Below are 25,313 nucleotides of genomic sequence, written 5' to 3' on the forward strand. Positions count from 1 at the left end.
CGTGATGAGGTGGAACGGGAGATTCTCATCGTGATGAGGTGGAACGGGAGATTCTCATAGTGATGAGGAGGAACGGGAGATTCTCATCACGATGAGGTGGAACGGGAGATTCTCATCACGATGAGGTGGAACGGGAGATTCTCATCACGATGAGGTGGAACGGGGGATTCTCATCACGATGAGGTGGAACGGGGGATTCTCATCACGATGAGGTGGAACGGGAGATTCTCATCGTGATGAGGTGGAACGGGAGATTCTCATCACGATGAGGTGGAACGGGAGATTCTCATGATGAGGTGGAACGGGAGATTCTCATCACGAGGTGGAACGGGAGATTCTCATCACGATGAGGTGGAACGGGACATTCTCATGGTGATGAGGTGGAACGGGAGATTCTCATGGTGATGAGGTGGAACGGGAGATTCTCATCATGGTGAGGTGGAACGGGAGATTCTCATCACTGAGGTGCAACAACTGTGGGGTATCATGACAATATGGAGCAATTCAGAGGAACTTTTCCACCTTGTTGACTCGATGGTGCTAAATAAGGTTCTACATCCAGAAGCAGGTCCAGCTCAGACTAGCGGTTGCAGCATCAGGTGGACGGTGTGTGTACCATACGAGCTTTGCTCGCACTAAACAGCGTCTGGAAGTTAAACATGCTTTGATTCAGTCTGTAAACATATAAACACACACCAGCTTCAAACATCCCAACTTTATTTATTGTAAGTCGTTTCATTCCCATGAATGTGTCGTGGAGACCTGCAGCTCCTTCCATTCTACCTTCAGGATACACACACACACACACGTTTTCTCACTTCAGGTTGATCAACAGTAAAAAAAAAACAAACGAACAATAAAACAAGTATTAACATTAAATAAAGGGTCGCTTAAGAAACGTATGAAATCGTGTGTTTATTCTCTTCTGTCTGCGTTCTTGTGGTTTCCGGCAGACTCGTATGAAACTTGTGTGAAGGTGAAAAGCAGAAGTTGTTGTTTTGTTGGCATCAACGAGGATGTGAAAAGTCCGCTGTGTGTGTCAGTTCATGTCGGGGAAGCTGCTCAGCTTTCATCTGCGTCCAGGTTAATGTTGTTACCGAACTTGGCATAAAGCTGGACCTTGAGATCCCCCAACACCTGCTGTATGGCTGACACGCGCTCCTCCAGCACCCTGACCTCCTGCTCCAGCGTTTCCTGTTGGCAGAAAACACAAAGCAGGTCTCACAACCGTCACACGGAACCAGCTCAAAGCGTCATGCCACGCGTGCAGCGCCACGTCGGTTAAGGCCAAGCGCGAGATCGTAGCTTTTTTCAGACATAAACATGCTGAGGAGATTCTGCGAACAATCCGACCGCCTGTTCTATAGACGTCAACTCAACCAGTCAGTAAAAACAGCCTCAGCGGGACACACATAACATTCTGCAACGTCTCCTGTCTGCTTTAAAGACGCTTTCAGCAACTTTTTTTTACCATAAAACTCTGCGTTCTAGACATCTATCATGTGTCTATAGCCGCTGCAGCCCAGCAGCGTCCCGAGGCTGAGAAACCCACACTGTGAAGTCAAACTATCGGTGGAGAAGCCGAAGCCAGCAAACCAGAACTAATTTTCCTGCCATGTGGGTCACACGGACCATAAAGGGCGGCGCACAGTTTCCTGGAGAGAAATGAACGAAGTGTCTGCATCACCTTCTAAGAAGATCGGTTCTTGTGGTTGGCTTGAGCAAGACTGGAGACGTCTGCATATGAGCAGAGTGGCAGCCGGTAAGAAGGAAAGGACTTCTGATAAGAGACTGAAGGCGATCGAGCCGGTTTCCAGAGCCGGTTTAATGCTTAGCTTCGCCACTGGTCCGGTTGCAGCGCAGCTCACTCTCCTGCTTCGCTTCTTCTGTTACCTTTATGTCCGACAGCAAATCATAAGGATTCATGGATCTATTATCTGTTTAGATTGTTTTTCTTTTTGTGTGTGATACATTTTAACTGAACTTTTCTCAAGTTAATTGTTTGTTGTTGTTGTAGTAAACTAGGCCTCCCGTGGGCTCACCATCTGCGGGAGGAGCCGTAGGGGTCGGGTGCAATGTGAGCTGGGCGGCAGCAAGGGGCGGGGACCCTGGCGGTCCGATCCCCGGCTGCAGAAGCTGGCTCTAGGGACGTGGAACGTCACCTCTCTGGTGGGGAAGGAGCCTGAGCTTGTGCGCGAGGTTGAGCGGTTCCGACTAGATATAGTTGGACTCACCTCGACGCATGGCTTGGGCTCTGGAACCAGTACCCTCGAGAGGGGCTGGACCTTCTTCCACTCTGGAGTTGCTCATGGTGAGAGGTGCCGGGCAGGTGTGGGCATTCTCATCAGCCCCCAGCTTGGTGCCTGCACGTTGGGGTTTACCCCGGTGGATGAAAGGGTAGTTTCCCTCCGCCTCCGGGTGGGGGGACGGGTCCTGACTGTTGTCTGTGCTTATGCACCGAACAGCAGTTCAGAGTACACACTCTTTCTGGGGTCCTTGGAGGGAGTGCTGGAGGGTGCTCCTTCTGGGGACTCCATTGTTCTGCTGGGGGACTTCAATGCTCACGTGGGCAATGACAGTGAGACCTGGAGGGGAGTGATTGGGAGGCATGGTCCCCCCCCTCTGAACCCAAATGGTGTTTTGTTATTGGACTTCTGTGCTCGTCATGGATTGTCTATAACGAACACCATGTTCCAGCATAAGAGTGTCCATATGTACACCTGGCATCAGGATTCCCTGGGCCGCAGTTCAATGATCAACTTTGTAGTCGTATCGTCGGACCTGCGGCCACATGCCTTGGACACTCGGGTGAAGAGGGGGGCGGAGCTGTCAACTGATCACCACCTGGTGGTGAGTTGGCTCAGATGGTGGGGGAGGAAGCCGGTCAGAGCTGGCAGGCCCAAACGTGTTGTGAGGGTCTGCTGGGAACGTCTGGCTGAGTCCCCTGTCAGAGCGAGCTTCAACTCCCACCTTCAGCAGAGCTTCGAACATGTCCCGGGTGAGGCGGGGGACATTGAGTCCGAATGGGCTGTGTTCCGTGCCTCTATTGCTGAGGCGGCCAGCCGGAGCTGTGGCTGCAAGGTCGTTGGTGCCTGTCGTGGCGGTAATCCCAGGACTCGTTGGTGGACACCAGCAGTGAGGAATGCCGTCAAGCTGAAGAAGGAGTCCTATCGGGCCTTCTTGGCCTGTGGGACTCTGGAGGCAGCTGATGGGTACCGGCGGGCTAAGCGGCATGCGGCTTCGGCCGTTGCCGAGGCAAAAACTCGGGCATGGGAGGAGTTCGGCGAGGCCATGGAGAAAGACTTCCGGACGGCTTCGAGGAGATTCTGGTCCACCATCCGGCGGCTCAGGGGGGGGAAGCAGTGCTTCCCCCATCAACACTGTGTACAGTGGAGATGGGGTGCTGCTGACCTCAACTCGGGACGTTGTGGGTCGGTGGAGGGAATACTTCGAAGACCTCCTCAATCCTACCAACACGTCTTCCCATGAGGGAGCAGAGCTGGTGGACTCAGGGGTGGACTCTCCTATCTCTGGGGCTGAAGTCGCTGAGGTGGTCAAAAAGCTCCTTGGCGGCAAGGCCCCGGGGGTGGATGAGATCCGCCCGGAGTTCCTTAAGGCTCTGGATGCTATGGGGCTGTCCTGGCTGACACGCCTCTGCAGCATCGCGTGGACACCGGGGGCAGTACCGCTGGATTGGCAGACTGGGGTGGTGGTCCCCCTTTTTAAGAAGGGGGACCGGAGGGTGTGTTCCAATTACAGGGGAATCACACTCCTCAGCCTCCCTGGTAAGGTCTATTCAGGGGTCCTGGAGAGGAGGGTCCGTCGGATAGTCGAATCCCGGATTGAGGAGGAGCAGTGTGGTTATCGTCCTGGTCGCGGAACAGTGGACCAGCTCTATACCCTCTCTGGGGTCCTGGGGGGGGCATGGGAGTTTGCCCAACCAGTCTACATGTGCTTTGTGGACCTGGAGAAGGCATTCGACCGTGTCCCCCGGGGGCTCCTGTGGGGGGTACTCCGGGAGTATGGGGTACCGGACCCCCTTGTACGAGCTGTCCGGTCCCTGTACGACAGGTGTCAGAGCTTGGTCCGCATTGCCGGTAGTAAGTCGGATTCGTTTCCGGTGAGGGTTGGACTCCGCCAAGGCTGCCCTTTATCACCGATTCTGTTCATAACTTATATGGACAGAATTTCTAGGTGCAGCCGAGGTGTTGAGGGGATCCGACTTGGTGGCCTCAGGATTGGGTCCCTGCTTTTTGCGGATGACGTGGTCCTGTTGGCTTCATCTGGTCGTGATCTCCAGCTCTCGCTTGAGCGATTCCCGGCCGAGTGTGAAGCGGCTGGGATGGGAATCAGCACCTCCAAATCTGAGACCATGGTCCTCAGCCGGAATAGGGTGGATTGCCCTCTCCGGGTCGGGAGTCAGGTCCTGCCTCAAGTGGAGGAGTTTAAATATCTCGGGGTCTTGTTCACGAGTGAGGGAAGGATGGAGCGTGAGATCGACAGACGGATCGGTGCGGCGTCTGCAGTAATGCGGGCTCTGCGCCGGTCTGTCGTGGTGAAGAAGGAGCTGAGCCAGAAGGCGAAGCTCTCGATTTATCAGTCGATCGACGTTCCTACCCTCACCTATGGTCATGAGCTGTGGGTCGTGACCGAAAGAACGAGATCTCGTATACAGGCGGCTGAAATGAGTTTCCTCCGCAGGGTGGCCGGGCTCTCCCTTAGAGATAGGGTGAGGAGCTCAGTCATCCGGAAGGGGCTCAGAGTAGAGCCGCTGCTCCTTCGCATCGAGAGGAACCAGTTGAGGTGGCTCGGGCATCTGGTCAGGATGCCTCCTGGACCTCCCTGGTGAGGTGTTCCAGGCACGTCCCTCTGGGAGGAGACCCCGGGGAAGACCCAGGACACGCTGGAGGGATTACATCTCTCGGCTGGCCTGGGAACGCCTCGGGATCCCCCCCCGCAGAGTTGGCAAATGTGGCTGGGGAGAGGGAAGTCTGGGCTTCCCTGCTTAGGCTGCTGCCCCCGCGACCCGACCCCGGATAAGCGGCAGAAGATGGATGGATGGTAGTAAACTAGGTGGGGGCATTATTTACATTTAATTCAAGTAAGCCCACGGTTCAACATTGACGTTATTTTGTTACAAATTATGGTGTAAAGTTACGATACGCTATGATAGGTTATAATTTCTTTGTTTAAAGGTTTTTTACCTGCATCATTGAACTGAATAAGTTATTCCAGCCTTTTTTTCACTGAAAAATCACAAACCAAAATGTTTTTCTTTTTTTAAGTTCATAAACATAAAGTCCATCTTGTCAAAGCCTCTTGAATAGAAATCAGATAAACACAAGAAGAAGGAAATTTATTATCTTTCACTGGGGAATGTTTGGATGAACACAGAGCTGCTTTTTAGACCAACGAGGTGAAGTGGGGTCATTTCTCACGGCACACCTGATGATCTCTCACGGCACAGTGGTTGAAAAACACTGAGTTATTCTGTGGATCAATAAACTGAAGATAAAAGAAGGAAACTGATTGTTGAGTAAATTCCAGCAGATAAAACTGTGCAGACCAATCCGTCTTTTCAAGTGGGAAAGCTTCACTATCTGAGGCCAGTACTGTACAACATTTACAACCAGGATCAGCCATCGATGGCAAGTTCCGTTGCTTGTCCGTAAGAAGTTCAGGAAGTCTAGAACCTTCCAACAGCGGAGAAACTCTACACATCCTCCAGAGAGTGAAAACTGATCATTGCTGCAAGTTTCATCAGATCGGTCCACGACACAGCAGCGATTGTGTAGCTGACACTTTCCAGCTTTTCAGGGTGTCAAACTCCAGTCGAGGGCGGCTATCTGGCGGGTTTCTGTTGTTTCTGGATCCGGACCCCTGCCTGTCCGGATCCAGGTGTTCCTGTGGTGGTCTCTGTGCTCATGACGACTCCCGGTGTGGACAACATAGTTCCCTCACAGCAGCTTTAAGCCACATTATAGTCTTATATTTACATTAGGTAAAAGACTGGGGGGGCGGGGGGGGGGGGGGGGGGGGGGGGGGGCGGCTTGGATGAAATGAAGATGATGTGTGAGAGAGAAGGAGTAGATGTGAGTTTTAAATGTTGTGTTTGTCTGAGAAGAGTTTCATAAATTAAATTTGCTTGAAGCGAAACTCGGTTGCCATAGCAGCAACCAGACTGGAGTAAAAGTTTGAAGTTCAATTAAAAATATCATAAGTAAACAAGGTAACATACGACAGTATTTACATGATAATAAACAGGTAAAATGTGAATAATTTAAATGTAGAAAATAATGAAGATTCCTCAGGAATATTGACGATAAACATGAGCTTAGTGTTGCTTTGTTCGGATTATTTAACAACAGTCTTTTTATTCAGTAACTTCATCAGGGAATCCCGAGGAGCAGCATTAACCAACTGCAGCGCACGTACCTTCGCAGCCTCCAGCATATCTTGTGTTTCCTCCTGGGAGAGGCTGATGAAGACGTCACCAATCTGATACGGGACCAACAGAGAGTCGTCATCTAACATCATGATGTCATCGCTGGCGTCCTGCAGGTTCTGCAGCGTTTTCTGCATGGAGACATCAGCGGACCGTTACAGATCATCAGCGAGGCTGCGCCGTTAGAAGCGGCTGTGTGGCCGTTCTGGCTTCATTTAACCGTGGCAAAGCTCAATAAAGTGCACTAAACATCCAGAACTTCTACATAAAACACTTCATTTATCTTTAGCTTTACTGAATGTATTCAAAATGCAGTGAAGTCTGCTGGACGACTTGTGTATTTATGCCAATCTGAACAGAAAGTCTGTCTTATTGTTCAGATGAAACTAAATAGACACTTGATGTGCAAAAACAACATATGCAGCAATAATTATCATTTAAACTGTGTATATAAAAACATGTGTGAATATATATGTGTGTGTGTGTGTGTGTGTGTGTGTGTGTGTGTGTGTGTGTGTGTGTGTGTGTGTACTGAACCACTCTGAACTCTCTGGATTCAGTAGATGCTTTTAAAAACTTCATAAAAACATTTTTTTTCTCAGGCATTTTAGCTCCAAAAAGACACTGCTGGGTATTTATACTGTTTTCATTTATTTATTTTTTTCCACACGTTGCAGGTTTTCTATGTTTTTATTGTTGTGAAGCACTTTGTGACCTTCTGTCTATGAAAAGCGCGATGTAAATAAAGTTTAACTTGTCTTATTGACATGCAAAAACTACATTTATATGTTTATTTGTTCAGAGAATGGAAACCAAGCAGAGCTCTTTGATCCAGAGTCCAGACCAGAAACCAGACCAGAGACCAGACCAGAGTAGACCAGAGTCCAGACCAGACCAGAGACCAGACCAGAAACCAGACCAGAGACCAGACCACAGTCCAGACCAGAGACCAGACCAGAGTCCAGACCAGAGTCCAGACCAGAAACCAGACCAGAGACCAGACCAGAGACCAGACCAGAGACCAGACCACAGTCCAGACCAGAGACCAGACCACAGTCCAGACCAGAGTCCAGACCAGAGTCCAGACCAGAGTCCAGACCAGAAACCAGACCAGAGACCAGACCACAGTCCAGACCAGAGTTCAGACCAGAGTCCAGACCAGAAACCAGACCAGAGACCAGACCAGAGACCAGACCACAGTCCAGACCAGAGACCAGACCAGAGTCCAGACCACAGTCCAGACCACAGTCCAGACCAGACCAGAGTCCAGACCAGAGACCAGACCAGAGTCCAGACCAGACCAGAGACCAGACCAGAGTCCAGACCAGAGACCAGACCAAAGTCCAGACCAGAGTCCAGACCAGAGACCAGACCAGAGACCAGACCTGAGTCTAGACCTAAGACCAGACCTGAGTCCAGACCTAAGACCAGACCAGACCAGAGACCAGACCAGAGTCCAGACCAGAGTCCAGACCAGAGTCCAGACCAGAAACAAGACCAGACCAGAGACCAGACCAGAGACCAGACCAGAGTCCAGACCAGAGTCCAGACCACAGTCCAGACCAGAATCCAGACCAGAATCCAGACCACAGACCAGACCAGAGTCCAGACCTGAGTCCAGACCTGAGTCCAGACCTAAGACCAGACCAGACCAGAGTCCAGACCAGAGTCCAGACCAGAGTCCAGACCAGAAACCAGACCAGACCAGAGACCAGACCAGAGTCCAGACCAGAGACCAGACCACAGTCCAGACCAGAGACCAGACCAGAGTCCAGACCAGAGACCAGACCAGAGTCCAGACCAGAGACCAGACCACAGTCCAGACCAGAGTCCAGACCACAGTCCAGACCAGAATCCAGACCACAGACCAGACCAGAGTCCAGACCTGAGACCAGACCACAGTCCAGACCAGAGTCCAGACCAGAGACCAGACCACAGTCCAGTCCAGAGACCAGACCAGAGACGTGACCAGAGTCCAGACCAGAGAAAAGACCAGAGTCCAGACCAGAGACCAGACCAGAAACCAGTCCAGAGACCAGACCAGAGTCCAGACCAGAGACCAGACCAGAGTCCAGACCAGAGTCCAGACCAGAGTCCAGACCAGACCAGAAACCATACCAGAGACCAGACCAGAGTCCAGACCAGAGACCAGACCAGAGTCCAGACCAGAGACCAGACCAGAGTCCAGACCAGAGTCCAGACCAGAGTCAAGACCACAGTCCAGACCACAGTCCAGACCAGAGTCCAGACCAGAGACCAGACCATAGTCCAGACCAGAGACCAGTCCAGACCAGAGTCCAGACCTGAGTTCAGTCCTGAGTCCAAACCTGAGACCAGTCCAGACCTGAGTCCAGACCAGAGTCCAGACCAGAGTCCAGACCAGAGACCAGACCAGAGACCAGACCTGAGACCAGACCTGAGACCAGACCTGAGACCAGACCAGAGTCCAGACCAGAGACCAGACCAGAGACCAGACCAGAGTCCAGACCAGAGTCCAGACCTGAGACCAGACCTGAGACCAGACCAGAGTCCAAACCAGAGTCCAAACCAGAGACCAGACCAGAGTCCAGACCAGAGTCCAAACCAGAGTCCAAACCAGAGTCCAGACCAGAGACCAGTCCAGACCAGAGTCCAGACCAGAGACAAGACCAGAGTCCAGACCAGAGACAAGACCAGAGACAAAACCAGAGTCCAGACCAGAGACCAGACCAGAGACCAGACCAGAGACCAGACCAGAGTCCAAACCTGAGACCAGTCCAGACCAGAGTCCAGACCAGAGAAAAGACCAGAGTCCAGACCAGAGTCCAGACCAGAGACCAGACCAGAGACCAGACCACAGTCCAGACCAGAGACCAGACCAGAGACCAGACCAGAGACCAGACCAGAGTCAAGACCTGAGACCAGACCAGAGTCCAAACCAGAGACCAGACCAGAGTCCAAACCAGAGACCAGACCAGAGTCCAGACCAGAGTCCACACCAGAGTCCAAACCAGAGACCGGTCCAGACCAGAGTCCAGACCAGAGACAAGACCAGAGTCCAGACCAGAGTCCAGACCAGAGACAAGACCAGAGACCAGACCAGAGTCCAGACCAGACCAGAGACCAGACCAGAGTCCAGACCAGAGACCAGACCAGAGTCCAGACCAGAAACCAGACCAGAAACCAGACCAGACCAGAGTCCAGACCAGAGTCCAGACCAGAGACCAGACCAGAGTCCAGACCAGAGTCCAGACCTGAGTCCAGACCTAAGACCAGACCTGAGTCCAGACCTAAGACCAGACCAGAGTCCAGACCAGAGTCCAGACCAGAGTCCAGACCAGAAACCAGACCAGACCAGAGACCAGACCAGAGTCCAGACCAGAGACCAGACCAGAGTCCAGACCAGAGACCAGACCAGAGTCCAGACCAGAGATCAGACCAGAGTCCAGACCAGAGTCCAGACCACAGTCCAGACCAGAATCCAGACCACAGACCAGACCAGAGTCCAGACCTGAGACCAGACCACAGTCCAGACCAGAGTCCAGACCAGAGACCAGACCACAGTCCAGTCCAGAGACCAGACCAGAGACGTGACCAGAGTCCAGACCAGAGTCCAGACCAGAGACCAGACCAGAGACCAGACCAGAAACCAGTCCAGAGACCAGTCCAGAGACCAGACCAGAGTCCAGACCAGAGACCAGACCAGAGTCCAGACCAGAGTCCAGACCAGAGTCCAGACCTAAGACCAGACCAGACCAGAGTCCAGACCAGAAACCATACCAGAAACCATACCAGAGTCCAGACCAGAGTCCAGACCAGAGTCCAGACCAGAGTCCAGACCAGAGACCAGACCATAGTCCAGACCAGAGACCAGTCCAGACCAGAGTCCAGACCTGAGTTCAGTCCTGAGTCCAAACCTGAGACCAGTCCAGACCAGAGTCCAGACCAGAGACCAGACCAGAGTCCAGACCAGAGTCCAGACCAGAGTCCAGACCAGAGACCAGACCAGAGACCAGACCAGAGTCCAGACCAGAGTCCAGACCAGAGTCCAGACCAGAGACCAGACCAGCGACCAGACCAGAGACCAGACCTGAGTCCAGACCTGAGACCAGACCAGAGTCCAAACCAGAGTCCAAACCAGAGACCAGACCAGAGTCCAGACCAGAGTCCAAACCAGAGACCAGTCCAGACCAGAGTCCAGACCAGAGTCCAGACCAGAGTCCAGACCAGAGTCCAAACCAGAGTCCAGACCAGAGACCAGTCCAGACCAGAGTCCAGACCAGAGACAAGACCAGAGTCCAGACCAGAGACAAGACCAGAGACAAAACCAGAGTCCAGACCAGAGACCAGACCAGAGTCCAAACCTGAGACCAGTCCAGACCAGAGTCCAAACCTGAGACCAGTCCAGAGCAGAGTCCAGACCAGAGAAAAGACCAGAGTCCAGACCAGAGTCCAGACCAGAGACCAGACCAGAGACCAGACCAGAGACCAGACCAGACACCAGACCAGAGTCCAGACCTGAGACCAGACCAGAGTCCAAACCAGAGACCAGACCAGAGTCCAAACCAGAGACCAGACCAGAGTCCAGACCAGAGTCCAGACCAGAGTCCAAACCAGAGACCGGTCCAGACCAGAGTCCAGACCAGAGACAAGACCTGAGTCCAGACCAGAGACAAGACCTGAGTCCAGACCTGAGTCCAGACCAGAGTCCAGACCAGAGTCCAGACCAGAGTCCAGACCAGACAAGAGACCAGACAAGAAACCAGACAAGAAACCAGACCAGAAACCAGACCAGAAACCAGTCCAGAGACCAGTCCAGAGACCAGACCAGAGACCAGACCAGCGACCAGACCAGCGACCAGACCAGCGACCAGACCAGAGTCCAAACCTGAGACCAGTCCAGACCAGAGACCAGACCTGAGTCCAGACCAGAGTCCAGACCAGAGTCCAGACCAGAGTCCAGACCAGAGACCAGACCAGAGTCCAGGCCAGAGTCCAGGCCAGAGTCCAGACCAGAGTCCAGACCAGAGACCAGACCAGAGACCAGACCAGAGACCAGACCTGAGACCAGACCAGAGTCCAAACCAGAGTCCAAACCAGAGACCAGACCAGAGTCCAGACCAGAGACCAGACCAGAGTCCAGACCAGAGACCAGACCAGAGTCCAGACCAGAGTCCAGACCAGAGTCCAAACCAGAGTCCAAACCAGAGTCCAAACCAGAGACCAGACCAGAGTCCAGACCAGAGTCCAGACCAGAGACAAGACCAGAGTCCAGACCAGAGTCCAGACCAGAGACAAAACCAGAGTCCAGACCAGAGACCAGACCAGAGACCAGACCAGAGTCCAAACCTGAGTCCAAACCTGAGTCCAAACCTGAGTCCAAACCTGAGACCAGTCCAGACCAGAGTCCAGACCAGAGACCAGACCAGAGTCCAGACCAGAGACAAGACCAGAGACAAAACCAGAGTCCAGACCAGAGACCAGACCAGAGACCAGACCAGAGTCCAAACCTGAGACCAGTCCAGACCAGAGTCCAGACCAGAGACCAGACCAGAGTCCAAACCTGAGACCAGTCCAGACCAGAGTCCAGACCAGAGTCCAGACCAGAGTCCAGACCAGAGTCCAGACCTAAGACCAGACCTAAGACCAGACCAGAGTCCAGACCAGAGTCCAGACCAAAGTCGAAACCATAGTCCAGACCAGAGCCCAGACCAGAGTCCAGACCAGACAAGAGACCAGACAAGAAACCAGACAAGAAACCAGACAAGAAACCAGACAAGAAACCAGACAAGAGACCAGACAAGAGACCAGACCAGAGTCCAGACCAGCGACCAGACCAGCGACCAGACCAGCGACCAGACCAGAGTCCAGACCTGAGACCAGACCAGAGTCCAGACCAGAGTCGAAACCAGAGACCAGACCAGAGACCAAACCATAGTCCAGACCAGAGCCCAGACCAGAGTCCAGACCAGAGTCCAGACCAGAGTCCAGACCAGAGTCCAGACCAGACCAGAGACAAGACCAGAGTCCAGACCAGAGTCCAGACCAGAGACCAGACCAGAGTCCAAACCTGAGACCAGTCCAGACCAGAGTCCAGACCTGAGTCCAGTCCTGAGTCCAGTCCTGAGACCAGTCCAGAGCAGAGTCCAGACCAGAGAAAAGACCAGAGTCCAGACCAGAGTCAAGATCAGAGTCCAGACCAGAGACCAGACCTGAGTCCAGACCAGAGACCAGACCTGAGTCCAGACCAGAGACAAGACCAGAGTCCAGACCACAGTCCAGACCTGAGACCAGACCTGAGACCAGACCAGAGTCCAGACCAGAGTCCAGACCAGAGTCCAGACCTGAGACCAGACCAGAGTCCAAACCAGAGACCAGACCAGAGACTAGACCAGAGTCCAGACCAGAGTCTAGACCAGAGTCCAGACCAGAGTCCAGTCCAGACCAGAGACCAGACCAGAGTCCAGTCCAGACCAGAGTCCAGTCCAGACCAGAGACCAGACCAGAGTTCAGACCTGAGACCAGACCAGAGTTCAGACCTGAGACCAGACCAGAGTTCAGACCTGAGACCAGACAAGAGTTCAGACCTGAGACCAGACCAGACCTCAGACCAGACCAGAGTCCAAATCAGAGTCCAGACCAGAGTCCAGACCAGAGTCCAGACCAGAGTTCAGACCAGAGTCCAGACCAGAGTCCAGACCAGAGACCAGACCTGAGACCAGACCTGAGACCAGACCTGAGACCAGACCAGACCTCAGACCAGACCAGAGTCCAAATCAGAGTGCAGACCTGAGACCAGACCAAAGTCCAGACCAAAGTCCAGACCTGAGACCAGACCAGAGTCCAGACCAGAGTCCAGACCAGAGTCCAGACCAGAGACCAGACCAGAGACCAAACCTGAGTCCAGACCAGAAACAAGACCAGAGTCCAGACCAGAGACCAGACCAGAGTCCAGACCAGAGTCCAGACCAGAGACAAGACCAGAGACCAGACCACAGTCCAGACCAGAGTCCAGACCAGACCAGAGTCCAGACCAGAGTCTAGACCAGAGTCCAGACCAGACTGCAGTCCAGACCATAGTCCAAACCAGAGTCCAAACCAGACCAGAGTCCAGACCAGACCGCAGTCCAGACCAGAGTCCAGACCAGAGTCCAGACCAGACCAGAGTCCAGACCAGACCGCAGTCCAGACCAGACCGCAGTCCAGACCATAGTCCAAACCAGAGTCCAGACCAGAGTCCAGACCAGAGACCAGACCAGAGTCCAGACTAAACATGGAGAAGCAGCATTTAGCCGTTACGCTGCAAACAAGTGGAATAATCTGCCAGTGGACAGTAAACTTTCATCAAACGTATAAACTTTTAAATCCAGGTTAAAAACATTTATTTTCACATGCGCCTGCATGACATCTGCACAGAAACTTTTACTTCATTCTGCTTTTAATTGTTTTATTATCATTATGATTTTATTGTAATTTTGCTATTTGTATTTTCTTGCTTTTATTCTGTAATGCTTTTAATGTTTCATGTAAAGCGCTTTGAATTGTCTTCTACATGATAGGTGCTGTATAAATAAACTTGCCTTGCTTTATTAAACCAGACTCTGAACAGAGATGATCTCAGTGTTAACAATGAGAAGAAGTTACACAGAAATCAGCAGAAAAATTCTGAACATGCCTGACATATTTATAACTAAATATGACAGCCTGGTGTAAGACAGTGGATTAAGATAAATATGATGGGACTTGATGTTTGTTTAACCAGCAGGAATTTCAGCTAACACTTTAAACCAACTTTAAACCTTTACTACTTACTTTCTTTAAGTCTATTTCATTCTTCAGCTCTGTCATCCGACTCGTATTCCTGGCGAACTTGTTGATCTTCTGCTGGTCTTCAAACGTGACGACCACGTCTTCTACTGCCTGCAAACAGCTTCATGTCAGCAAGACGATCCACGTTCTGCACCTTTAGCCAGCAAGCTGAGCATCACGACGTTATAAAGTGTAATCAGTCATATTCTGGTGGTCCTCGCGGTTCTTCTCTGGATAATTATTGCCATTATTAGATTAATAAAATGAAGATAAAACTGTTACCGTAGAGAAAATATCCCGTTAGCTAGCTGGCTAACATTTAGCTGCTAGATGCGATTCACGAGGATGCGACGACTTTAAATACCACTGCTAAGAGATCTGGAGACTTCTATCCTCCACAGTTGCTGCTGATTATTTTAGTCGCTTCGCTTAAGACGACGGAGGCTTGTTTCTGGGAGAAAAATGAAAGAAGAAAATAAAATCAAATAAAAAATGTTACTTACTACCGGTCCCTTCATGGTGGCTGCTGCCATCTTGACTTCTTCTACGGTTGGGTGAAAGCGGTACTCAAAGAAGAAACGCGCCAATAGCGCCCCCTAGCAGGGCGACAGTGGGAAGGAAAATCCTCCACAAGAACCAGATTCTGACTGGTTGTAATGGAGAGGACAAGAAAGAAGTTCACAAACCCTATTGCTTTAAACCAGGGAAAACTGTAGAGGAAAAAAAGAGAAGCTGTCTGGCTTCTGACAACAACAATGTCAGATATTTATGCATGTAGAGAAACACAGCAAAGAGAGAAAAGTAGCCTAACTAAACACATGGCTACGGTCCACCCAAGTCAGACCTAAACAATAACTTTCATCAAAAAGGAAAGTTTCAAGCCTAATCTTTAAGCCACTGTCTGCTTAATGAACATAAACTATGAAGTGGTTCCATCGGAAGGATTTTGATTACTGAACTTTAAAGTGGAACTATTATGTGCATTTCAGGCTAATTTATTTTTATTTCTGAGACCAGAAGGGCTGGGATTGATCGAGTCATTGTCACAAATGGCTTTATTTACTTCAGACCGACCCTCTCCGTAGGCTGTCAGATCAGCCTGCGGGCAAAACGAGTGGATTGAGACTCTTCCGCATTAAGCCCCGCCTCCCGCCACTGCCACTCGGGAGCGCGCACCGCACCTGCTTTCGCCGTCATTGTAACATCTCATAAACAGAAGGATTAGGCTCATATGAACTCAATAAAAAAAACAAAATACCATGTCAACACATAGCATACAGCCCTACATGTTGGAACCTGAATCAGAGCCTGAAAACGAAGTGGAAAACAGCAACCCACAGCAACGAATGCAGCAGGATGTCTCTCTTTGGTAAACTCACCAGCCATCGTTGGAAATAACTTTATCCCACGTTTTCCACCCGCCTGATGTATTTGTACATGCCCTTGTTAACCAGTAGAAGGTAACCAATCACCGAACCTTATCCCCCGGGACGTCACAAGGATTTCCAAGTAGAAAAAACGACCCGTTTTTCGTTGCCATGGAAACCGAACAGAGAGCGTGCTGGAACTCAAACTCAAACTCAAACATGCGTTTAGGTGATAAAAAACAGTGCCGTTCACATGTCTGATGAGGATTCAACACTGTAACACTGTAGAAAGCTCAGGAAACTCCAAATACCGTAATAGCACCCCTTTAAATAACTGTACTCATATATATATATATATATATATATATTTTTTTTTTTTTTTTTTTATTGGTATTACATATGAGAGCGAATGCCCCCACCTGGCGGCTGAAATGAGTTCCCTCCGCAGGGTGGCCGGGCTCTCCCTTAGAGATAGGGTGAGGAGCTCGGTCATCCGGGAGGAGATCAGAGTAGAGCTGCTGCTCCTCTGCATCGAGAGGAACCAGTTGAGGTGGCTCGGGCATCTGGTCAGGATGCCTCCTGGACCTCCCTGGTGAGGTGTTGCAGGTACGTCCCTCTGGGAGGAGACCCCAGGGAAGACCTAGGACACACTGGAGGGATTATATCTCTCGGCTGGCCTGGGAACGCCTCGGGATCCCCCCCACAGAGTTGGCAAACATGGCTGGGTAGAGGGAAGTCTGTGCTTCCCTGCTTAGGCTGCTGCCCCCGTGCCCCGACCCCAGATAAGCGGCAGAAGATGGATGGATGGTATTACATATTTTTATTATTGCAAAACTGGTGGATAACACAACAACAAGCTGTTGTAGAACCATTTAATTTCAAACAGGCATTTTGCAGCCGGGAAACATCTAAAACTTGCAGCAATTTATGATCCTTGTTATAAAGAATATATTAGAAGTGATTTTGCATCTATATTTATCAGGATGATTAAAATACATTATTTTTAATTATGCAGTCTAGCTTCTTCTTTCCACATGGGGGAAAAGGAAAGGCCCACTTGGAGGATAAACGGGGGTAGGGAGTAGCATGAAATGAAACAGCTAGACATGTTGGTCTCAGGGGGAGGGTGATACAACTGCTAAATCTATCATTAAAACTTGATAAAACATTCTCAAATGACATTTTGGTTTAGTATTTTTAAGGTCACAGATTCTTCAGGTCACAGTCTTACAAGAAGCATCTCATGTAGTCCTCTCTTGGCTCAAGGACTGATATCCCATCTATAACTGAAACTTGCTTTGAGCAAAATCAAAAGTTTTATTCGTGTTTCTTAAGCATTCATAGAAAGTTAACTTTTGCCACATTTGGTGGTTTTATGACTAACAAAGGGATGGGCAGTGCCAAAATTTTCCCTGTCAATATAATACTAGGTTGTGGTACTTTATCGCAGATACAAATATCAATACTGATATTGATGGTAATACCGATATCAATGCTGATACTTCTTGCCTCTTGCACTGCGTGCATTTAATCTTTAATGCAAAGCAATATGCATTATAAATAAAATTCAAGAGCTATAATATTTGAAAGATATGCTTTTAAAAACGACAATAAATTATACTGAGGAGAAAATTAAACTAAATAAGATCAAATAAATCTTTTTAAATGATCAGAATAAATAAATTACAGTTTAATATGATTATTCACATTAAATGAAAACTTTTTTAAAAAGTATAAAATGTAATGTAATATATATTATCAAATGTTTGAAAATATGAAATGCCCTGCATTAAACAGGTAAAATATCTAAACAAAATCTCGCCATCACATGTAGCAGCAGCGTCTTGACATCCTGACATCTGATTGGCTGTAATAATCATGTGACATAGAGGGAACTCACTGTTTCTGAGCTTCAAACACAGTTTTATCACCTAAAACTCTCAGAAGTGGAAACAGATGGCATATTTTGTATCTTGATATTCTAAAAAGTAGCAAATCTGATATTTTGACTTGCAGACATTGAAGTATCGACTGACTGGTGTTTGGAAACACCAGGGGGGTTGACAAAAGTGTCATGAACGCTCAGAAATCCCAGCGTTTAAACATATGAAACCATAAAAATCTTTTCATTTTAAGATGAACACACCAGACCTCATTCTTTTGCTTCATTTTTTTAAAATATTTTTCCAGGGGTTTGTTTGTTTTTCCTGTTTTCATTTGTTTGTTTAACTTTGCAGATTTCATTTGCACCATTCTGCAGCAGTTTTATTGGTCAATTGTCTTTTATTCATTAGGACTAAACTAAATTTTCCATAATAGGCTCGTTTTATATTTGGTGCATCAGATGAAAACAATTATTTTCTTTCTAATGGACTTGTTGCACACTTTGCAAAACAGAATTCTTTGTCTCAGAGTGTTGGAACAACATTACAGCACAATGTTACCAGCATATTTATGTCCAACGTCATGAATGATTCAGCTCACTGGTTCGAAAATTATGAAAGAACTCTACAATTATCTTGTGGCCCATTTATGTGCTAAACTTGCTGGGACAGCTTGACCTGACCATAACTACTAGGTCCTGTTCTAGACTTGTAAATTATTCTCCAGACATAAGAGAATCATTTATCTCTGCAGTCATCGTTGTGAAGGCCTCGGAGAACTTGATGGACTTACTGTAGTTTCATCTAAATTAAGAGCAAAACATCTGAGCCAATGAGACAAACTCCTCCAAAATATTTGAAATATTCTAATCATCTGCTTTTGATGTGCACCTAAAATTGTTGCTGGGCGGACATTGCCTAAGAAATACATAATAGGTTTATTTTTCTTTGACTAAATTTCTATTTGCCGTTAGTCTGTTTGGTGACTGGATGGGGAATTTGGAAGAAGTTGTCAGAAAATGTAGAACTGATTGGTGGCTTTTGTACAACTCAAGCTCCTAAAATGAAAAAAGGTAAGGCAAGTTTATCTGCGCAGCACAATTCAGCAACAGTATGATTCAAAGTGCTTCACAGAGAATCGAAAACATTAGAAAATAAGAAGCTTAATTTAAAATCAAAACAAGACAGAAAGAAATAAGATCGGATAAAAACTATTCCAATCATGATCTATTCCAGCTGAAAGAAAAATGCCGATTTGGACTGAAAATAAATTTCAAATAGCTCTGAATGAAAACTAGTGAAGTTCAGCTGAGAACTGGAGGGTCTTTAACCTGCATGTTCCAGCTGATCTGAGGCTTTCTGGGAGTTTCTTCTAGACATCTGGAGCATAGGCTGAATGTGGCTTTTCCATGTCTGTTTCAGACTCTGGAGCTGGTAACAGACCAGATCCAGATTACCTGAGTGGTCTGGTAGGTTCATAATGGGACAGGAGGTCTACTTTGGTCCTGAACCATTCGGAGCTTTATAGACCAGCAACAGAACTTTAAAGTCCATCCTCTGATAGACAAGCAATTGGTGTAAAGACCTCAGAACTGGTCTGAAGTGGTCTACTTTCACAAGTAGAAGAGATCTGAATGAGCTACAGGTGTCTTGATTTTTTTAAAGAACTAAAGATGATGTTACAGTAATCAAGCCAACTAAAGATGAAAGTCTGGACTCGTTTTTTCAGGTCCCGCTGAGACATCACATATTTTACTCTTCATATATTCTGAAGGTGATAACCTTGTGATTCCCTTAATTATTCCAAATTTAGGTCTGAGTCCATCACTACACCCAGATTTCTGGCCCGATTGGTGCTTTTCAGGTCTGAGTCTATCACTACACCCAGATTTCTGGCTTGGTTTGTGGTCTCTAGGTATATAGAATAGCTCTGAGGTGACCTGTCATTGTTTCTCATTGCCTCAGACAAACACCTCAGTTTTGTTTTTGTTTGACTGAAGAAAGTTTAGGCATCCATAAAGCTGAAGACTTTACGGAAGCTCCAGATAATGAGTTCATTTTCTCCTTAAGTTGAGATTGTAACCGTTTGTCATAATTTACTACCTGAAAAGACTAATTTGGTTGTCTTGAGATAATGAGATGATTAAGATGGGCCTAAAAGTAGATGTGTTACTCTTGATTTCATAGATCATGACATCCCATGACAGCTAGAAACGCAGTTGAGGTGACGAGAGAGAGGATGATTGTTCTCATTCCCTGGAAACATTTCAGTCCAGTTTACTGAATACTCCATTACAAACAGGACACATTTAAGGACATATTGACAAATATACTAAAAATTGTTTCATCAATAATAAAGGATTTAAAAAATAAAAAAAAAGTCAAAGAAAAATTGTATATTGCCATTTTTATTTCTATAATACATTCCTCTGTAAAAATTTGAATCAACATGGAGTTTACATGGTTATGTTTTTAAAAATTACTTCCATGCTATGATATGTGAAAATACAGGTCTCATACTGATACTCAGCATTGGCCAATATCCAGTCAAAGCTCTAAATTCAGAATCACACACAAAAAATCTTGTTCGATAAACTCCCTACACACTTTGCACTGCCAGTCATCATATCATTTATTATTCCAGTTTGGACTTCTTTGCCCTTTTCAAAAATCTTATTAGGCATCTACAGAAAACCCAAATGAATCCAATTATTAACAAAGTAAATGCCACAAATACTGCCATCACATCTAGACAGTAGTAGGCATACCAGGGTAGCTTATATGACCCTGTGCGTAGATGTGCTGCACCCTTGTGCCTCATGACATACTCTATCCAGAAAACAGCATTATCAATGGCTTTTATTGGTTTGTCATGGTGAAGCTGTGACAACCTGATCATATTCTGCTTGTAGGGTTTTTCTGGGTCGACAATATTATTCAGAGCTCTTATCAGCGTCTCAACATCCATTTTTGTCACTTCAACTATCTCAGCAACACCACGGGCTTTCATGCGCACCATGTTGTCATACTGGTCAAATATGAGGGGTATACCTAGAACCGGCACTGCGTGGTAGATTGCCTCATAGAGGCCGTTGGTGCCCCCATGTGTGACAAAAGCCCTGGTTTTGGGGTGGCCAAGGATGTCATTTTGAGGCAGCCATTCAACCAGCATGGTGTTGTTTCCTAGAGTGGTTGGTCGTTTCCCAAGATGCCTCCACAGAATCTTCTGAGGGAGGCTGGCAAATGCTGAGGCAAAGGTCTCCGTTACCTCTGGGCCAAGGTCGCTGAGTAGGGTCCCCATGGTCATGACAATCACCCCATGTTCACCAGAGCTCTGCACAAAGTCTTCTAAATCTGATGGGAGAGGCTTGGAGGGCTTGCCCTGGAAGCCTCCGATGTAGACCACATTGGGCATGGTGGGACGAGGAAATTCAAAAGTAAAGTCAGCCCGCAGCAACCAGATATCCGCTTCTTGGATTAGCGACAGGGTGTTGACGTTGCGTCCAAAGTAACGATCACAGACGGCCTGGTACGGAGGATTGGAGACAAAGTGGTACATGTACACCAACATGCCATGATAGATCACATTACTGACTCTCTGGAAAAAGTCCATCTTGTCAGAGTAATAGGAAAACAAAGCAGGGACGTAGGACAGTGGAGAGGGAGCGATGGCAAAATGAGCCTCTCCTGTAAATATCAAACGTACATTGAGAACCAAGGGGAGCTTGAGATAATGTGCCACCAGCACTCCACCTGGGAAAGCTGGATCTGTTAAAACAAGGTCGTACCCAGTTTCCTCCAGTTCCCTCATCAGTGTCTTATTCTCAAACATGGTGACAACCAGATTTGCCACAGACTGCTGGCTTTTCCCCATCACAAGGAAAAAGTTTCTGTAGTACTCAGAAAAAGCCCACAGAGAACCTTGATGCTGACGGATTTCCAAAGAGATCTTCAAGTACAAAGTCATAGATGCATGACTCTCTATTATTTGGGGCTGTTCCTGTGGGATGGTAATGGAGGTATAATGAGGTGAAGATTCAGGAATGTACCAGCTGGTGGAAGTGCGAAGCACAGTGATTTGATGGCCCTGAGAATGCAGGGCCTCCAGAAGGATTTTCATGTTGAGCCAGTGACTTCCATCCACTGGGAAGACCAACACTTTCCCACTATCTCCACTGGAAGGCAGGGACACAGAAATCAGCAGAAGGAATGCCACAGCTGAATATGAATTCATTACTGTAAGGAAACAGAACACAAGCAATACTTTCATCACACAGAGTTTTTAGTAGTTATTTCATTTTTTGCTCTTTTATCAGTTTCTAATACGAGCCATGCTTTTTGGCTATGACCTGCTGATTTATGCAAGCATTGTTATGTTCTGTCCCACATGAACATGTCAAAGAAAGTTACCACTATCAGCTGACTAGTGTAAAGTTCCAAAGATTCGATTTCCTTTTATTATGAATTCCCTTGTAATTTATCAATCAGCCTTGCACTGTTTATTATTCTACACTACACAAGCCACTATAAATCCCAAAGTCCAAATGCTTTTTGCATTTGTGTGCAGCCTAAACATGTTGCAGTTGTCTTACAAGTTTGTTTCTGAAAAGACATTTTGCAGAAATAAAGTGAACTTGTTTTAACTGTCAGGGAGAATGGAGGATGTGGAAAAGGAAGGGTCAGGTGGATGCCAACGATGAGTTTTGTTGTAGAAAGTTAAAAGGCTTGGCTCAAGCGGAGCGAAAGCAGAAACTAAAACTAAGCTGACCAAGGAAAATGAGGGACGACATCCAGGGAAAAAGACAACAATTTGGCAGAGAAACAAGCAAACTGATGGTTATATACAGCTACATAAAAAAAAATTAGAATATATGAAAAAGTTCAAGATTTTTTTGTCACTCATTTCAGAATGTGAAACCCATATATTATATAGATTCATTACACATAGAGTGAAACCTTTCAAACATTCATTCCTTGATATTTTAATAATTGTGGATTATAGATGATGAAAACCAAAATGTAGTGTCTAATAAAATTAAAATTTTGTGAAAAACTTCAATCTTAGAAAGTCATGGTGTCACACCCCAATCAACTAATCAACTCAAAATACCTGCAAAGGTATCCTAAACCTTTAAATGGTCTCTCAGTCTGGGTCAGATGGCGACACAATCATGAGGAAGACTGCTGACCTGACAGATGTCCAGAAGACGATCATTGACCCTCCACAAGGAGGGAAAGCCATAAAGGTCATTTCTAAAGAAGCTGCTTGTTCACAGAGTGCTGGATCCAAGCATATTAATGGAAAGTTGAGTGGAAGGAAAAGATGCACCAGCAAAAGGCAGAACCACAGCCTGGAGAGGATTGTCAAGGAATATCCATTCAAGAATTTGGGGAGCTTCACAAGGAGTGGACTGAAGCTGGACTCAGTGCATCAAGAGCCGCTACGCACAGACGAGTCCTAGACATGGGCTGCAAATTTCCCATTCCTCGTGTCGAGCCACTCCTAAACCAGAGACAACGACAGAAGCATCTCACCTGGGCTAAGGAGGGAAAGGACTGGACTGGTTCTCAGATGGAAGCAGATTCTGCATTTCAGAATCTGCTTCCATTGCAGGTGGTCTTGGTTTGGAAACCAAGGTCCCAGAGTCTGGAGAGGCACAGAATCCATGTTGCTGGAAGTCCAGAGGGAAGTTTCCACAGTCAGTGATGGTTTGGGAGCCATGTCATCTGCTGGTGTTGGTCCACTGTGTTTTCTGAAGATCACAGTCAACACAACACAGCATCTAGCAGGACATTTTAGAGCACTTCATGCTTCCTTCTACTGACAAGCTTTATGGAGATGCCAGTTGTTTGTCATCAGGACTTGGCACCTGCCTACACTGCCAAAGGTACCAAAAGCTGCTTCAATGACCAAGGTGTTACTGTGCCTGATTGGCCAACAAACTCACCTGATCTGAAACCAAAAGAGAATCTGTGGGGTGTTGTCAGGAGGAAGATGAGAGACACCAGACCCAACCATGTAGATGACCTGAAGGCTGCTATCAAAGCAACCTGGGCTTACATTACACCTGAGCAGCGCCACACGCTGGTGGCTTCCATTGCCACGCCACATTGATGCAATAATTCATGCAAAAGGAGGCCCAACCAAGTACTGAGTGCATCAAAATTGACACACTTTTCAGAAGCCTGACATTTGTTTAAAATATCCTTTTTTTCATTGATCTAATGTAATATTCTAATTTTCTTAGACACTGCATATTGGGTTTTCATTATCTATAAGACACGATCATAAAAAATTTCTGGAAATAAATGTTAGAAATGTTTCACTCTATGTGTAATGAATCTATATAATATTTGGTGATGAATATGAAATGAGTGACGAAAAAACATTTTCATAATATTCTAATTTTCTGAGATGTAAAGCCTAAACTGAAGAGAAGCAACTAAATGAGAAGCACGTGTGACAAATTAGCAAACGAAAGCAGGTCTGTCAAGAACAGGAAGTAAACAGAATGGAAACACAAGAGGATTAACTTGCAAAATAAAACAGGAAGCTAAGGAAAAGACTGGGACAAGAATTCTGAAAGAAATCTCATGAACTTTGACAGTAATGTGCAGAAGACTAAGATTCCACATTTTAGTCGGTTACAGGTGTATTTGGTCCATTTTCAAGCAGTTTAGCTATCCATCATTTGATGCAGAAAACAGAGCAATGTCACCAGAAATCGTAGGGACAGTGTTGAGTCAGATGGCTGAAACAGAACCAGCGAAGAGAACAATCCAAAGGTGAAGAGGAGGAACAGGAAGAAGATGACACAGGAACCACTGAATAAAAAACACCTGAAGAAGATACAAAATGAACTTGAGAAAAGAAAAAAAGAGGTTTTATTCTTTTACTTCTGGCCTTCATAGTAGTGCTTTACTGGTGTCAAAACACAGAAGTGAACTCCAAACAAACAACTAACTGAACAACTCTAGCAACATATAAGACCCATGGAAGGCTTTAACGTCTGACAGTGTTTGAAATGGACGCCACTATTTACGTACGTTGAGTATAAATGTGTGTTTGAATGTATGTGAAAGAACAGACAAAATAGCTCAAATCAAACGGCTCCATGTTTATGTGAATGATGATATTACAAGGATGCACCCATTACAATGTAAACAGCAAGGTGAGAAAATGGCTGTCTTGACCTCACCACACCTACAGCGTTATGGTTCTCTTGTCTCAAGTTAAGTTAACTTGTTTAAAAAGATCACAAAAACTTTGTGAAAAGAACAGACTAGCATATGCTCAGCTATGTGAAGCTAACACTTGTGCTAATGCTAAGGCTAATGTTCAGAGTGTTTCTTACCAGTCTCTATAAAACAGTCTCCTTCTTGGAACGGAGAGGGTTTTAATGGTCCTGTGTCCAGCTAATATCCAGTCTTTGCTGCAAGGAACTGAACTCTTAAAACAGGATATTGGTTCCTTTTTTGTTGTTTTTGTGGAAGTATCAGGATAATCAATATGGTGGGTTTAGGAGTGAGATAAGTAGACCTTGGCTGTGTCTCAATCAGCGCACTAACACTACTTCGCGCACTATGTTTCAGTGTGTAGTGCGTTTACGCAGACTTTTGTGCAAAAAACTCAGTGCACTGAAAGTACCCGGATGCTGCCCTAAACCCGCCCATAAATGCAGTGTGGAACGATGGACACTTCGCGCACTAAATCGACGCCATTTTGCTGACGTAGCGGAAGAGGATGGACTTTCCATCAGTTTACCCGGTAAATAATGGCGGAGTTTAACGCCGGTCCAGGCGGGGATTCATTTGTGTAAATGTAAGTAT

General features: G+C 47.2%; 2 protein-coding genes across 2 annotated transcripts; both read right to left on the reverse strand.

Moving 5' to 3' along the window:
• Positions 1 to 700: 700 nt before the first annotated feature.
• pfdn4 (prefoldin subunit 4) lies at positions 701 to 14,780 on the reverse strand. The gene is made up of 4 exons (XM_079238431.1): positions 14,737 to 14,780; positions 14,237 to 14,344; positions 6,436 to 6,576; positions 701 to 1,194 (listed from the first exon to the last, which is right to left on the reverse strand). Exons 1-4 carry the CDS (start codon positions 14,764 to 14,766, stop codon positions 1,063 to 1,065), a joined length of 411 nt encoding a protein of 136 aa, XP_079094557.1. The 5' UTR covers positions 14,767 to 14,780; the 3' UTR covers positions 701 to 1,062.
• A 5,216-nt stretch (positions 14,781 to 19,996) lies between these two features.
• On the reverse strand, positions 19,997 to 24,957 carry LOC306755360 (UDP-glucuronosyltransferase 2A2-like). The gene is made up of 2 exons (XM_079239720.1): positions 24,839 to 24,957; positions 19,997 to 21,719 (listed from the first exon to the last, which is right to left on the reverse strand). Exon 2 carries the CDS (start codon positions 21,715 to 21,717, stop codon positions 20,119 to 20,121), a length of 1,599 nt encoding a protein of 532 aa, XP_079095846.1. The 5' UTR covers positions 21,718 to 21,719; positions 24,839 to 24,957; the 3' UTR covers positions 19,997 to 20,118.
• Between the last annotated feature and the right edge of the window lie 356 nt (positions 24,958 to 25,313).

Source organism: Telmatherina bonti, assembly GCF_933228915.1.
Source record: "Telmatherina bonti genome assembly, chromosome: 4".
Classification (NCBI taxonomy): domain Eukaryota; kingdom Metazoa; phylum Chordata; class Actinopteri; order Atheriniformes; family Telmatherinidae; genus Telmatherina; species Telmatherina bonti.